The following is a 14,169-nucleotide window of genomic DNA, read 5'->3' as shown; positions in this document are numbered from 1 at the left end:
TGTATGCTCAGCATCGTGTGGTTGTGTACGACAGACCCTATATGTGTATGCTCAGCTCCTGTGTGGTTGTGTTGTGTACGACAGCCCCTATGTGTATATGCTCAGCTCCGTGTGGTTGTGTATGATACCTCCTATATGTGTATGCTCAGCTCCGTGTGGTTGTGCTGTGTACGACAGCTCTTATATGTGTATGCTCAGCTCCGTGTGGCTGTGTTTGTATGACAGCCCCTATATGTGTATGCTCAGCTCCGTGTGGTTGTGCTGTGTACGACAGCTCCTATATGTGTATGCTCAGCTCCGTGTGGTTGTGTTGTCTACGACAGCCCCTATATGTGTATGCTCAGCTCTGTGTGGTTGTGTACGACAGCCCCTATATGTGTATGCTCAGATTCGTGTGGTTGTGTACGACAGCCCCTATATGTGTATGCTCAGATTCGTGTGGTTGTGTACGACAGCCCCTATATGTGTATGCTCAGCTCCTTGTGGTTGTGTACGACAGCCTCTATATGTATATGCTCAGCATCGTGTGGTTGTGTACGACAGCCCCTATATGTATATGCTCAGCATCGTGTGGTTGTGTACGACAGCCCCTATATGTGTATGCTCAGCTCTGTGTGGTTGTGTACGACAGCCCCTATATATGTATGCTCAGATTCGTGTGGTTGTGTACGACAACCCCTATATGTGTATGCTCAGCTCCGTGTGGCTGTGTTTGTACGACAGCCCCTATATGTGTATGCTCAGCTCCGTGTGGTTGTGTTGTGTACGACAGTCCCTATATGTGTATGCTCAGCTCCGTGTGGTTGTGCTGTGTACGACAGCCCCTATAAGTGTATGCTCAGCTCTGTGTGGTTGTGTACGACAGCCCCTATATATGTGGATGCTCAGCTCCGTGTGGTTGTGCTGTGTACGACAGCTCCTATATATGTATGCTCAGCTCTGTGTGGCTGTGTTTGTACGACAGCCCCTATATGTGTATGCTCAGCTCCGTGTGGTTGTGTTGTGTACGACAGCCCCTATATGTGTATGCTTAGCTCCGTGTGGTTGTGCTGTGTACGACAGCTCTTATATGTGTATGCTCAGCTCCATGTGGTTGTGCTGTGTACGACAGCCCCTATATGTGTATGCTCAGCTCCGTGTGGTTGTGTATGATACCTCCTATATGTGTATGCTTAGCTCTGTGTGGTTGTGTTCTGTACGACAGCCCGTATATGTATATGCTCAGCTCTGTGTGGTTGTGAACGACAGCCCCTATATGTGTACACTCAGCTCCGTGTGGTTGTGTACGACAGCCCCTATATGTGTATGCTCAGCTACGTGTGGTTGTGCTGTGTACGACAGCTCCTATATGTGTATGCTCAGCTCCGTGTGGTTGTGTTGTGTACGACAGCCCCTATATGTGCATGCTCAGCTCCGTGTGGTTGTGTTGTGTATGACAGCCCCTATATGTGTATGCTCAGCTCCGTGTGGTTGTGCTGTGTACGACAGCTCTTATATGTGTATGCTCAGCTCCGTGTGGTTGTGTTGTGTATGACAGCCCCTATATGTGTATGCTCAGCTCCGTGTGGTTGTGTTGTGTACGACAGCTACCAAATGTGTATGCTCAGTTCCGTGTGGTTGTGCTGTGTACGACAGCTCCTATATGTGTATGCTCAGCTCCGTGTGGCTGTGTTTGTATGACAGCCCCTATATGTGTATGCTCAGCTCCGTGTGGTTGTGCTGTGTACGACAGCTCCTATATGTGTATGCTCAGCTCCGTGTGGTTGTGTTGTCTACGACAGCCCCTATATGTGTATGCTCAGCTCTGTGTGGTTGTGTACGACAGCCCCTATATGTGTATGCTCAGCTCTGTGTGGTTGTGTACGACAGCCTCTATATGTGTATGCTCAGATTCGTGTGGTTGTGTACGACAGCCCCTATATGTGTATGCTCAGCTCCGTGTGGTTGTGTACGACAGCCTCTATATGTGTATGCTCAGCTCCGTGTGGTCGTGTACGACAGCCCCTATATGTATATGCTCAGCATCGTGTGGTTGTGTACGACAGCCCCTATATGTGTATGCTCAGCTCTGTGTGGTTGTGTACGACAGCCCCTATATATGTATGCTCAGATTCGTGTGGTTGTGTACGACAACCCCTATATGTGTATGCTCAGCTCCGTGTGGCTGTGTTTGTACGACAGCCCCTATATGTGTATGCTCAGCTCCGTGTGGTTGTGTTGTGTACGACAGTCCCTATATGTGTATGCTCAGCTCCGTGTGGTTGTGCTGTGTACGACAGCCCCTATAAGTGTATGCTCAGCTCTGTGTGGTTGTGTACGACAGCCCCTATATATGTGGATGCTCAGCTCCGTGTGGTTGTGCTGTGTACGACAGCTCCTATATATGTATGCTCAGCTCTGTGTGGCTGTGTTTGTACGACAGCCCCTATATGTGTATGCTCAGCTCCGTGTGGTTGTGTTGTGTACGACAGCCCCTATATGTGTATGCTTAGCTCCGTGTGGTTGTGCTGTGTACGACAGCCCCTATATGTGTATGCTCAGCTCCGTGTGGTTGTGTATGATACCTCCTATATGTGTATGCTCAGCTCTGTGTGGTTGTGTTGTGTACGACAGCCCGTATATGTATATGCTCAGCTCTGTGTGGTTGTGAACGACAGCCCCTATATGTGTATGCTCAGCTCTGTGTGGTTGTGTACGACAGCCCCTACTGTATATGTGTACACTCAGCTCCGTGTGGTTGTGTACGACAGCCCCTATATGTGTATGCTCAGCTACGTGTGGTTGTGCTGTGTACGACAGCTCCTATATGTGTATGCTCAGCTCCGTGTGGTTGTGTTGTGTACGACAGCCCCTATATGTGTATGCTCAGCTCTGTGTGGTTGTGTAAGACAGCCCCTATATGTGTCTGCTCAGCTCCATGTGGTCGTGTACGACAGGCCCTATATGTGTATGCTCAGCTCCGTGTGGTTGTGTTGTGTACGACAGCTCCCATATGTGTATGCTCAGCTCCGTGTGGTTGTGTATGATACCTCCTATATGTGTATGCTCAGCTTCGTGTGGTTGTGTTGTGTACGATAGCCCCTACTGTATATGTGTACACTCAGCTCCGTGTGGTTGTGTACGACAGCCCCTATATGTGTATGCTCAGCTTCGTGTGGTTGTGTATGACAGCCCCTATATGTGTATGCTCAGCTCCGTGTGGTTGTGTATGATACCTCCTATATGTGTATGCTCAGCTTCGTGTGGTTGTGTTGTGTATGACAGCCCCTACTGTATATGTGTACACTCAGCTCCGTGTGGTTGTGTACGACAGCCCCTATATGTGTATGCTCAGCTACGTGTGGTTGTGCCGTGTACGACAGCTCCTATATGTGTATGCTCAGCTCCGTGTGGTTGTGTTGTGTACGACAGCCCCTATATGTGTATGCTCAGCTCTGTGTGGTTGTGTAAGACAGCCCCTATATGTGTCTGCTCAGCTCCATGTGGTTGTGTACGACAGGCCCTATATGTGTATGCTCAGCTCCGTGTGGCTGTGTTTGTACGACAGCCCCTATATGTGTATGCTCAGCTCCGTCTGGTTGTGTTGTGTACGACAGCTCCCATATGTGTATGCTCAGCTCCGTGTGGTTGTGTATGATACCTCCTATATGTGTATGCTCAGCTTTGTGTGGTTGTGTTGTGTACGACAGCCCCTACTGTATATGTGTACACTCAGCTCCGTGTGGTTGTGTACGACAGCCCCTATATGTGTATGCTCAGCTCCGTGTGGTTGTGTATGATACCTCCTATATGTGTATGCTCAGCTCTGTGTGGCTGTGTTTGTACGACAGCCCCTATATGTGTATGCTCAGCTCCGTGTGGTTGTGTTGTGTACGACAACTCCCATATGTGTATGCTCAGCTCCGTGTGGTTGTGTATGATACCTCCTATATGTGTATGCTCAGCTTCGTGTGGTTGTGTTGTGTACGACAGCCCCTACTGTATATGTGTACACTCAGCTCCGTGTGGTTGTGTATGACAGCCCCTATATGTGTATGCTCAGCTCCGTGTGGTTGTGTATGATACCTCCTATATGTGTATGCTCAGCTTCGTGCGGTTGTGTTGTGTACGACAGCCCCTACTGTATATGTGTACACTCAGCTCCGTGTGGTTGTGTACGACAGCCCCTATATGTGTATGCTCAGCTACGTGTGGTTGTGCTGTGTACGACAGCTCCTATATGTGTATGCTCAGCTCCGTGTGGTTGTGTTGTGTACGACAGCCCCTATATGTGTATGCTCAGCTCTGTGTGGTTGTGTAAGACAGCCCCTATATGTGTCTGCTCAGCTCCATGTGGTTGTGTACGACAGGCCCTATATGTGTATGCTCAGCTCTGTGTGGTTGTGTACGACAGGCCCTATATGTGTATGCTCAGCTCCATGTGGCTGTGTTTGTACGACAGCCCCTATATGTGTATGCTCAGCTCCGTGTGGTTGTGTTGTGTACGACAGCTCCCATATGTGTATGCTCAGCTCTGTGTGGTTGTGTATGATACCTCCTATATGTGTATGCTCAGCTTCGTGTGGTTGTGTTGTGTACGACAGCCCCTACTGTATATGTGTACACTCAGCTCCGTGTGGTTGTGTACGACAGCCCCTATATGTGTATGCTCAGCTTCGTGTGGTTGTGTATGACAGCCCCTATATGTGTATGCTCAGCTCCGTGTGGTTGTGTATGATACCTCCTATATGTGTATGCTCAGCTTCGTGTGGTTGTGTTGTGTACGACAGCCCCTACTGTATATGTGTACACTCAGCTCTGTGTGGTCGTGTACGACAGCCCCTATATGTGTATGCTCAGCTTCGTGTGGTTGTGTACGACAGCCCCTATATGTGTATGTTCGGCTCTGTGCGGTTGTGTTGTGTACGATAGCTCCTATATCTATACGCTCTGCTCCATGTGAAAACATGAAAGATCTGCAAAACAGACTTGTGTTCAAATTTGCAACAGCTTCTGAAGTCTCTACCCTATAAAGCTTACTCTCTATATAAGGATGTGCCCATTTATATAGTAAGATGTCTGCAGATCTGTCCAAACAGAGTTTTTGTGATTTCCTACTGTAAAAGGTAAAAACTAGTAATTGGTGAGCATCTCATAACATGTTGAAATGTGCACTGACAGCAGAGCCATAACACATAGCAACCAATCAGATATCTGCTTTTAGCTGTTCAGTGCGGTCAGACTAATGAAAGGAAATATTGGATTCGCTGCCATGTACATGTTCTACTAATATAGTTTAGAAAAACGTGCTGAATTTGCTTTCCTGAACCATCATCAGTCTGCCCTGCAAGCTAGTACTTATTATGTAAGGAAAGAACATCCGTATATGAGAATCACACCATGTAACTATCACGTTTTTTGGACCATGAGGCACTCTCGTGTATAAAACGCACCGGAACTGTTATAGTGTAAAAAAATAAATCAAGAATAAATCTTTTTAAATTTCTAAAAAATTAGCGAGTACCAGATTACCTTGTCTGCACCGTAGGATAACTCCCTGTTCCTCCTCTACTACTAACCTATGGTGGTTCTATGTTTTCAATACATGCAGTGGCCTAATGAATGAGGTCTCCCATGAGTGAATCTCATCTGGGGACACAGCTGTATCTTGTGGTGGCAATGCACTGTATAGAGCAGTGTTAGGTGAGGAAGCATCGGATAGTAATGGTGGCAGCATTGTTTCATGGTCTTCTATATATGGCACTTATTTGCCCTCTCTTTGTGGGGGGAGGGGGCTGGCCAGTGTGTTATATCGTTTGAAACATACAGTAACTTGTTACATTTTCTGTAATTTGGTAGAAATGCAAATAAATACAGAAGTGTCGACATACATCAATCCTGCGTGCGCTACAAGCCGCGTTACATATAATGCGTGAGCGCTATGCGATTTGGAAGCGCTGAGTGTCTTTTCATAAGTTCTCCCTCAAAATGCAACTTGAGCGAATGGAATAGGATATGCGGCATGCCTATATACTGTGTGCGACTGCGGGCGCGTCTGCGTATCTGTGACACTGTAACGTAATGTTTCGCATGCAGATACACCTGCAGCCGCACATAGAATATAGGCTTGCCACATATCATTGTACTCAGCATAAGCTTAATCTGTCTGTGCATCACTCTGTGAATAAGATGCATTTTAAGGGAAAGAGTCACACGAGAAGACGCTCGGAGCTACAGAGTCTCGCCCCAATGAGTCCCTCTCTTAGTCACAATGTGATGCGTCTAGGACATACCATGAGACTGCGCTGATTCATTTGATATGCGAAACTTGTATATCTCTGTGCGACGGAGTCTGACTCTGTATAGGAACTGCTACGATGCAGCGGCCGCAGATTTCCTCCACACCAAGTTCTGTTGTACTTCATATACAGACCCAGTCGCACACAGATATACAAAAGCGTCACATATCCTTAATCAGCACAGTCTCTTGATGTGTCCTAGATGCATTTTCGTCCAAAAATACCCCTGGCGCTAGCCAGGACTAACTCACGCCAAGCATATCGTGCCACGTGGTGTATTGAGGATAGATGTAGGAGGACACATCTGTACGTGTACTTCAGTAGTAACTAGGCAACAATATGTTATTATATAGACAACAATAGTGACACTGAGCTTATTACGCCCTTACTTACATTCTGAAATGAAGTCCAGTCTTTTAGCATTTTGCTCTAAGCTAGTGTTCCACTGATTCAGCATTATACAGCGGACACCTGTCACACTTAGCAGGAGGGCTGTTTCCACTGGTCTCTCCAAGAACAAGCACGATTTCCTTAACAATGCAACCATAAAAAGTGGTTATAGAAGCATATAAATACTCCTGATTGTGGTTAAAAAAATGAAAAACAGAAATATGCAGAACTAATTCAAAATGAGACACAGTAAATCCCTTTACAAACCTAACGTCTTACAACCCCATATTAGAGGACACTGAAATTATTCTAAGCTACAATGCAGCACATTTTAGTAATGATGAGAGGGGATGACCACACTGCTGCAATTGGCACTGATAAGACGTCCATTGAAAGGGTAAGCTGTGAGCTCCGCCCACTTTCTGACTATATGGTTAGTGCATGTTTCAGCCAATCGAAATATTATAAATTGGGTGGTTGGAGCTGAAACCTGAGCTATAGATATAACTGTCAATGGAGAGTTCATTGACATAGTAGCTTTCCAGCTTATAAGAAAAAGAACAGCTTTCTGTACAGTTTTCAGTACATTATCTGACAGCAACACAAAATACTTTCCAACATATGGGAGATTATATTTGGGTACAGGGGACATGGCCTTGCTGGAAAGCCTCCTGGCACGTCCATATCTGTGTATGCTCGGCTCTGCCGTTTCCATCACTCTGGGTTAGGGATGTGCAGGCTCGGATAGGTTCGAGTTTGCACGCCGAGTTCAGATTTTTCCCTCCAAAAATCAGGTCTCAGAAAGAGGCAAAACTTCATCTTCAATGGACAAACATCATCTTCCATGGACTTTTGTCCAGGAATGATGATGTTTGTCCATGAAAGTTGAAGTTTTGCCTCTTTCTGAGACCCGATTTTTGGAGGGAAAAATCCGAATTCAGCGTGCAAACTCGAACCTATCCGAGCCTGCACATCCCTACTCTGGGTGTGTACCCCCAGGCTCTCCCCGCATTATGCCGAGCAGCGGTGTAATAGTGCTCCACCCAACTCCTTCAGGACACTATAGCCCATGGGTAGGACAGTCCCCGAAAAGCGGGACTGTTGTGCCCAAAGTGGGACATTTGGGGCGGTATGATATTTAAAAATGCTCACTTGAAGCACATCCGTTATTCTCTACTTTTTTGTAGACGACAGCATTATCTTCCCACTTCAGATGTATCCTTACCCTTTCCTGCTGCAGGTAGAAGTACTTTGTTATCAGACATCCAGGGCAGCCATCAGAAATTGTGAGGCCCAGTAAAAATTATACATGCAGGGCACCCTTAACTTTGTGTGTTCCCAGAATCCCCCATGCAACAAACAAACATTGGATACAGACATACGCACTGACACAGACACACATTGAAAGGAAACTGAGAAAAGCATCCAGTATACAGGAATATGGCTCTTGCAATAAAGTACCTGCCAGTGGCATATAAGTAGTACTCCAGGCTTGTCCATTCTACTAAAGTGGTGAGGACACCACTGTCAGATGAAATAGCTTCCACATTACAGTGCGTCTCTATTACGGACTGAGTTATACAAGCAAAGTGGAGAGACGGTTGGGTTGGCACCAATGGAGGACTACCAAGGACTACAGCCAAGGATATATAGGAGCCTCTCAAATAAGCCCACAGCAGTCAAATGGAAAAAAAAAAAGGTTTAGCTAATCCTGACTTAGGTAGTAAATACCTTTGGGAGAGTGAACCCTTAATGTAATATAGGTTAAATTTTAGTATTACATAAATCCCATGGAGAAACTTTTGTTTTTGTCTTTACTAAATGGTGATTGGTGGACTTCATTACTCACTAAATGAGTTATGAAAGAGAGAGAATGTCCATCCAGTAATGTTCGGTAAAAACAATATTTTCTTTATACTATAATAAAAACAACAGTTATCCTGGAGATTGGTTCTCTCAATGATGGATAAATATCAAAAAGGTTCTGTCTTACAGCAACTAGCAGTGAATAAAAATGTTGAAAAGAAGAGAGGGGTTAAATTAAAAAACTTTGTTCTTTGTATGTTGAAGTCCAAATGAGAAAAAAAATAAATAAATAAAAAAAGACCCACATGCACATTCCAACTGCCTTACGCAAAGAGATGAAAGCTGGTGTTCCCCGCTTGTGGTCTCTGGTCCTGATTCAGCTTTGGAAATAGAGTGAGATTTAGCACTTAACTGATCATCTTGGGGAAACCAGGCAGCACTGCAGGTGGGGCAGATTTACAATGTGCAGAGAGATTTAGATTTGGGAGGGAGGCGTCCAAACTGACATCTAAAGTGCAGTGTAATAATAAAGCTGTGCAGTATTTGCGGGCTACATACAAAAGCAGCCAGTATTTACACTACATGCAAAAAAAAAAAAAAATGTATTTACACCCCTTGTATTGCAACATGGTTTGTCCAGGTTCACAGTTAAGTGCTAATTCTCTCTCTATTCCCAAAGCTGAATCGGGCCCTCTGTATTATAGTGGACAAAAGGCCAAGCTTTCTAGCAGGTTGAGGATTTCAATGGTACAAGGTACATTGCCCATTTACATGGGTACAATTTAATTACAGGTGGTAAGTGCGCTGCTACACCAAATAGGTCCCTTTGTTGATATGTTTTTGTATATACTCTAAGCAACAGAACAAAAAGCTACAAACACACCACAGTAACAAAGTAAAATAATAAAACAATTCCTTTGTATAGAACAGCAAATATACTCAATGAGCAAGATGCGTATCTATGAAGCTGCTGGAAGCCTTTCTAGTGGCAGCTCGTTGGTAATTGTATTGGCCCTAAGTGACAATAGCAAATTTCCATTATTTTTACCTTCTTTGTACATCAATTGTTGATTGTCTTGAAAAACTATGACTCGTCCGCACCTGATCTAGAAGGATCACCAGCTGGCATTCTGAAACAGATTGGCATTTACAGCAATGTTTGGTTATTATTTTTCCTTTTCAGATATTAAACAATAAGTAAATTGTCCTTTAAACCATATTCCCAATCACCTTCTGCTAACTAGAAGGATATAAGTTGTATAGTTAACATTTCAAGTGCTAAAACCTTTGGATTTTTTTATTGAAATTCTGAATTACTAACTTCCTGCAGAAAGTCCAAGTGGGAGTCTTACCTGATGACTCTGAAAGCAATATAAATATGGCAATTGTGTGACATAAAGGGCCGAAGTCATTGCCACACGCAGCACCGATGTTCACGTAGTTGAGCGATTTTTGCTACTGCGCATGCATGAAAATTCCTAAAGGCGCATGCGTTACACAGTGTGCACACAAAGGCGCATGCGTTACACAGTGTGCACACAAAGGAGCATGCGTTACACAGTGTGCACACAAAGGCGCATACGTTACACAGTGTGCACACAAAGGAGCATGCAGTACACAGTGTGCACACAAAGGCGCATGCGTTACACAGTGTGCACACAAAGGCGCATGCGTTACACAGTGTGCACACAAAGGCGCATGCGTTACACAGTGTGCACACAAAGGAGCATGCGTTACACAGTGTGCACACAAAGGAGCATGCGTTACACAGTGTGCACACAAAGGAGCATGCGTTACACAGTGTGCACACAAAGGAGCATGCGTTACACAGTGTGCACACAAAGGAGCATGCGTTACACAGTGTGCACACAAAGGAGCATACGTTACACAGTGTGCTCACATAGGCGCATGCGTTACACAGTGTGCACACAAAGGCGCGTGCGTTACACAGTGTGCTCACAAAGGCGCGTGCGTTACAGTGTGCACACAAAGGAGCATGCGTTACACAGTGTGCTCACATAGGCGCATGCGTTACACAGCGTGCACACAAAGGCGCATGCGTTACACAGCGTGCACACAAAGGCACATGCGTTACACAGTGTGCTCACAAAGGCGCGTGCGTTACACAGCGTGCACACAAAGGAGCGTACGTTACACAGTGTGCACACAAAGGAGCATGCGTTACACAGTGTGCACACAAAGGCGCATGCGTTACACAGTGTGCACACAAAGGAGCATGCGTTACACAGTGTGCACACAAAGGCGCATACGTTACACAGTGTGCACACAAAGGAGCATGCAGTACACAGTGTGCACACAAAGGCGCATGCGTTACACAGTGTGCACACAAAGGCGCATGCGTTACACAGTGTGCACACAAAGGAGCATGCGTTACACAGTGTGCACACAAAGGAGCATGCGTTACACAGTGTGCATATACAGGCGCATGCGTTACACAGTGTGCATATAAAGGCGCATGCATTACACAGTGTGCATATAAAGGCGCATGCGTTACACAGTGTGCGCACAAAGGCACATGCATTACACAGTGTGCATATAAAGGCGCATGCGTTACACAGTGTGCGCACAAAGGCGCATGCGTTACACAGTGTGCGCACAAAGGTGCATGCGTTACACAGTGTGCACACAAAGGAGCATGCGTTACACAGTGTGCACATAAAGGCGCATGCGCTACACAGTGTGCACACAAAGGAGCATGCGTTACACAGTGTGCACATAAAGGCGCATGTGTTACACAGTGTGCTCACAAAGGTGCATGCGTTACACAGTGTGCACACAAAGGCGCATGCGTACACAGTGTGCACAGAAAGGGGCTGATGCAATTGAGAGGCACAATAAAAGAAATGTCTTAGAAAAGTGCTGGGCGTTCCTGGAGGGTGACTGGGAGGTGGCTGAACAGACGCACAGAGATGGACCATCTTATGGGCGTGTGTCTGAAGTTGTTGCGTACACAGAAGCTCAATCATACACATACAGTAGGAGGCCATACTCAGATGGAAAATCTGCACCTGCCATAGGGTTGGTGCAAGTTTCCTTGGTGCAACCGATAGTGGTATCTAAAGACGCAGCAGGCGGTGTTACAGCATCTACAGACGCTCACAGTGGGCGTCTCAGTCCTCGTACAGTCCGATGTACACCAGGGAAGGGCTTTGTATTATCCACTGTGTGCCATATACAGTTCATACAGATGTGCCCACAGGCATCTTACTTCCTTGCGCATTAAACATCCCTTCTAGTCGCGCCATGCCGTGGTGTGACTCAGTAGCGCCAAGTGTCTTCTCATGCAATTTATAACTTTCTAATGCATCTTATTCACAAAGCTATGTGAATAGGACGCACAAGCAACTGCTGCTGATTAAACATTATGCGGCATGCCTATATTCTGTGTGCTACTGCGGCTGCATCTGCATGCGAAACGCTACGTTACTGTGTCATAGCCGATGACAATGTAACGTACTATTTCTCATGCAGTCACACACAGAATATAGACATGCCGCATACCATTTTAATCAGCAGAAGCCGCTTGTATGTCCTATTTGCATCGCTTTGCGATAAGATACATTTGAAGGTAAAAAGTATTGCGAAAAGATGCTCACCGCTACTGAGTTGTGTGGCGCTCACAAGTTATATTTAACATGACTTGAAGCGCACAGAGCTAAGATGTACAGTACTGTGCAAAACTTTTAGGCTGGTGTGGAAACAATGCTGCAAAGTAAGAATGCTTTCAAAAATAGAAGTGTTAAAAGTTTATTTTTATGAATTAACAAAATGCTAAGTAAATGAACAGAAGATAAATCTAAATCAAATCAATATTTGGTGTGACCAACCTTTGCCTTCAAAATATTACTTTAATCAGCAAAAGCTGCTTGTGCTATCTATTCGCATCACGGTGTGAATAAGACACATTTTCCGGAACCTGGAAAGAGGGAACCGCAATCTGTTGATTGCTGTGGAACCTAGAAACAACCTTAAGGTGCGTATCTACTAGACGATTACAGTGACATTGTAATCGTTCAGTAATGATGCAGTTCAATGTCGAAAACGACCAGCGATGCGTGCTCCCGCTGGTTGTTTTCGACATCAATCGTCGTCTGATCATGCAGGTCAATCTGCCGATAACGACAGATTGTGCATGTTCGGGGATGAGGGAGGGTGCCTGCACTGAACAACATATCGTTCAGTGTAAGCACATTACAGGATGAGGAACGACTGTACGATTACAATGTTTGGGGACTGGGCCAGGAGAAGCAAGTTGTCCAATAGGAAAAAAAATCATATTCCATTGCTCCGAAGATGAGCCACCATGACCACCATGATCTTCACGAAGACCAGAGGAGCCGTGGAAAGTCCAAAAGGCAAAGCATGATCCTCTTGGACCACAAATCTGAGGAACCGCTGATGACGGAGATGGATGGGAACATCCAAATAGGCATCCTGAATGTCTAAGGAGGCCAACAAGTCCCCCGGCTCCATGGCTAGAATAATGGAGCAAAGTGATTCCTTTTGGAACTTTGGAATTCTCATGTATCTGTTGAGAGACTTCAGGTTAAGAATCGGTCGGAAAGACCTATTCGGCTTCTGGACCAGAAACATATTGGTATAGAAGCACGTGCCCCACTGGGACTTGGCAACCGGAACAATGACCCTGCAGGCCAGAAGTGAGCGAATGGACTCTCTAAAAGCTTCTGCTTTTTACCGATCCAAAGGGACCTGTGGAAAAAACTGGGTCGAAGGATGCTCCTGAAAGGTCAACGTGTACCCCTGGGAGACCACACCTCTTACCCAGGCATCCTCCGTGGTCGCCTTCCAGATTTCTGAAAAAAGAAGAAGCCAACCTCCCACGCTGGTGACCCCCAGGTGGATTCCCACTCCATCATGCTAGCGGTGTAAAGCAGGGAGCCGCCTTACCTTGTCCTCTCTGTGCCTGCTGCTCCCTGCCATGGCCAGAGCAGCAGCCGAGGACACTGACCCTTTCAGCAGCGCCACGGTCGCTTGGGTGATGGAGCACCAACGTGGGCGTCCTATAAATTAGCAAAAATAAAAAACAAGTAATACCAGTGAAGCTGCAGCACAGCTTCCACGGTGTGCCCGCTGCTGGCACCAACATTAAACTGAGGTGCCTGTGGCTGGGGGCGGGGGGAGTCTGTGCTGTGCTCAACAGATTTAACCATGTGGTGCCCGAACTCCAACCCACCAACCTATACCCCAGCATAAAGCCTGTGTCCCCTATATAGGAAGAAGAAAACTTTTAGCACTTCTATTTTTGAAAGCAGACTTACTTTGCAGCATTTTTCCACAACTGCCTAAAACTTTTGCACAGTACTGTATGTGGAGACATCTGTACATGTTTTGGCTCATATATGCATATGCAACAGGCAAGAGAGTCCCCACATTAGAGGAACAGGGGAAGACCGAATGAACAGTAGAAGAGCTACAAACACACAACAGTAACACAGTAAAAGTAAAGAACCCATTTGCATCGGCCACCTACTGTAATTACCATTTATATTACCTTTCTACACAAATTATTTTGTACATAATTTCTAAGTATCTTGTTGTTGACAACAAAGCAAATCTCCTCAATATGTTACAGCTGGCTGGTGTTGATTACACTAGTTACCTTTTAATTTATAGCACAGTTTAACACAGTAATTATGATTTTTATTTCATATGC

At 45.7% G+C, this 14,169-nt stretch overlaps 1 protein-coding gene across 2 annotated transcripts in view; it reads right to left on the bottom strand.

The window, feature by feature from the left end:
• CFAP46 (cilia and flagella associated protein 46) overlaps nt 1-14,169 on the bottom strand; it is a 351,236-nt gene that overhangs the window by 5,057 nt on the left and 332,010 nt on the right. For both annotated transcript variants that reach the window (XM_088476936.1, XM_088476935.1), the window contains 2 exons: nt 9,523-9,604; nt 6,672-6,808 (listed from right to left, as the gene is read on the bottom strand). In XM_088476936.1, coding sequence (XP_088333062.1) covers nt 6,672-6,808; nt 9,523-9,604 — 219 coding nt within the window. The remainder of the gene's footprint in view (nt 1-6,671; nt 6,809-9,522; nt 9,605-14,169) is intronic.

This window comes from Taudactylus pleione, unplaced genomic scaffold, assembly GCF_031769625.1.
Source record: "Taudactylus pleione unplaced genomic scaffold, aTauple2 ptg000198l, whole genome shotgun sequence".
NCBI classification, from domain to species: Eukaryota; Metazoa; Chordata; class Amphibia; order Anura; family Myobatrachidae; genus Taudactylus; species Taudactylus pleione.
This window is presented reverse-complemented; position numbering and strand designations above follow the sequence as displayed.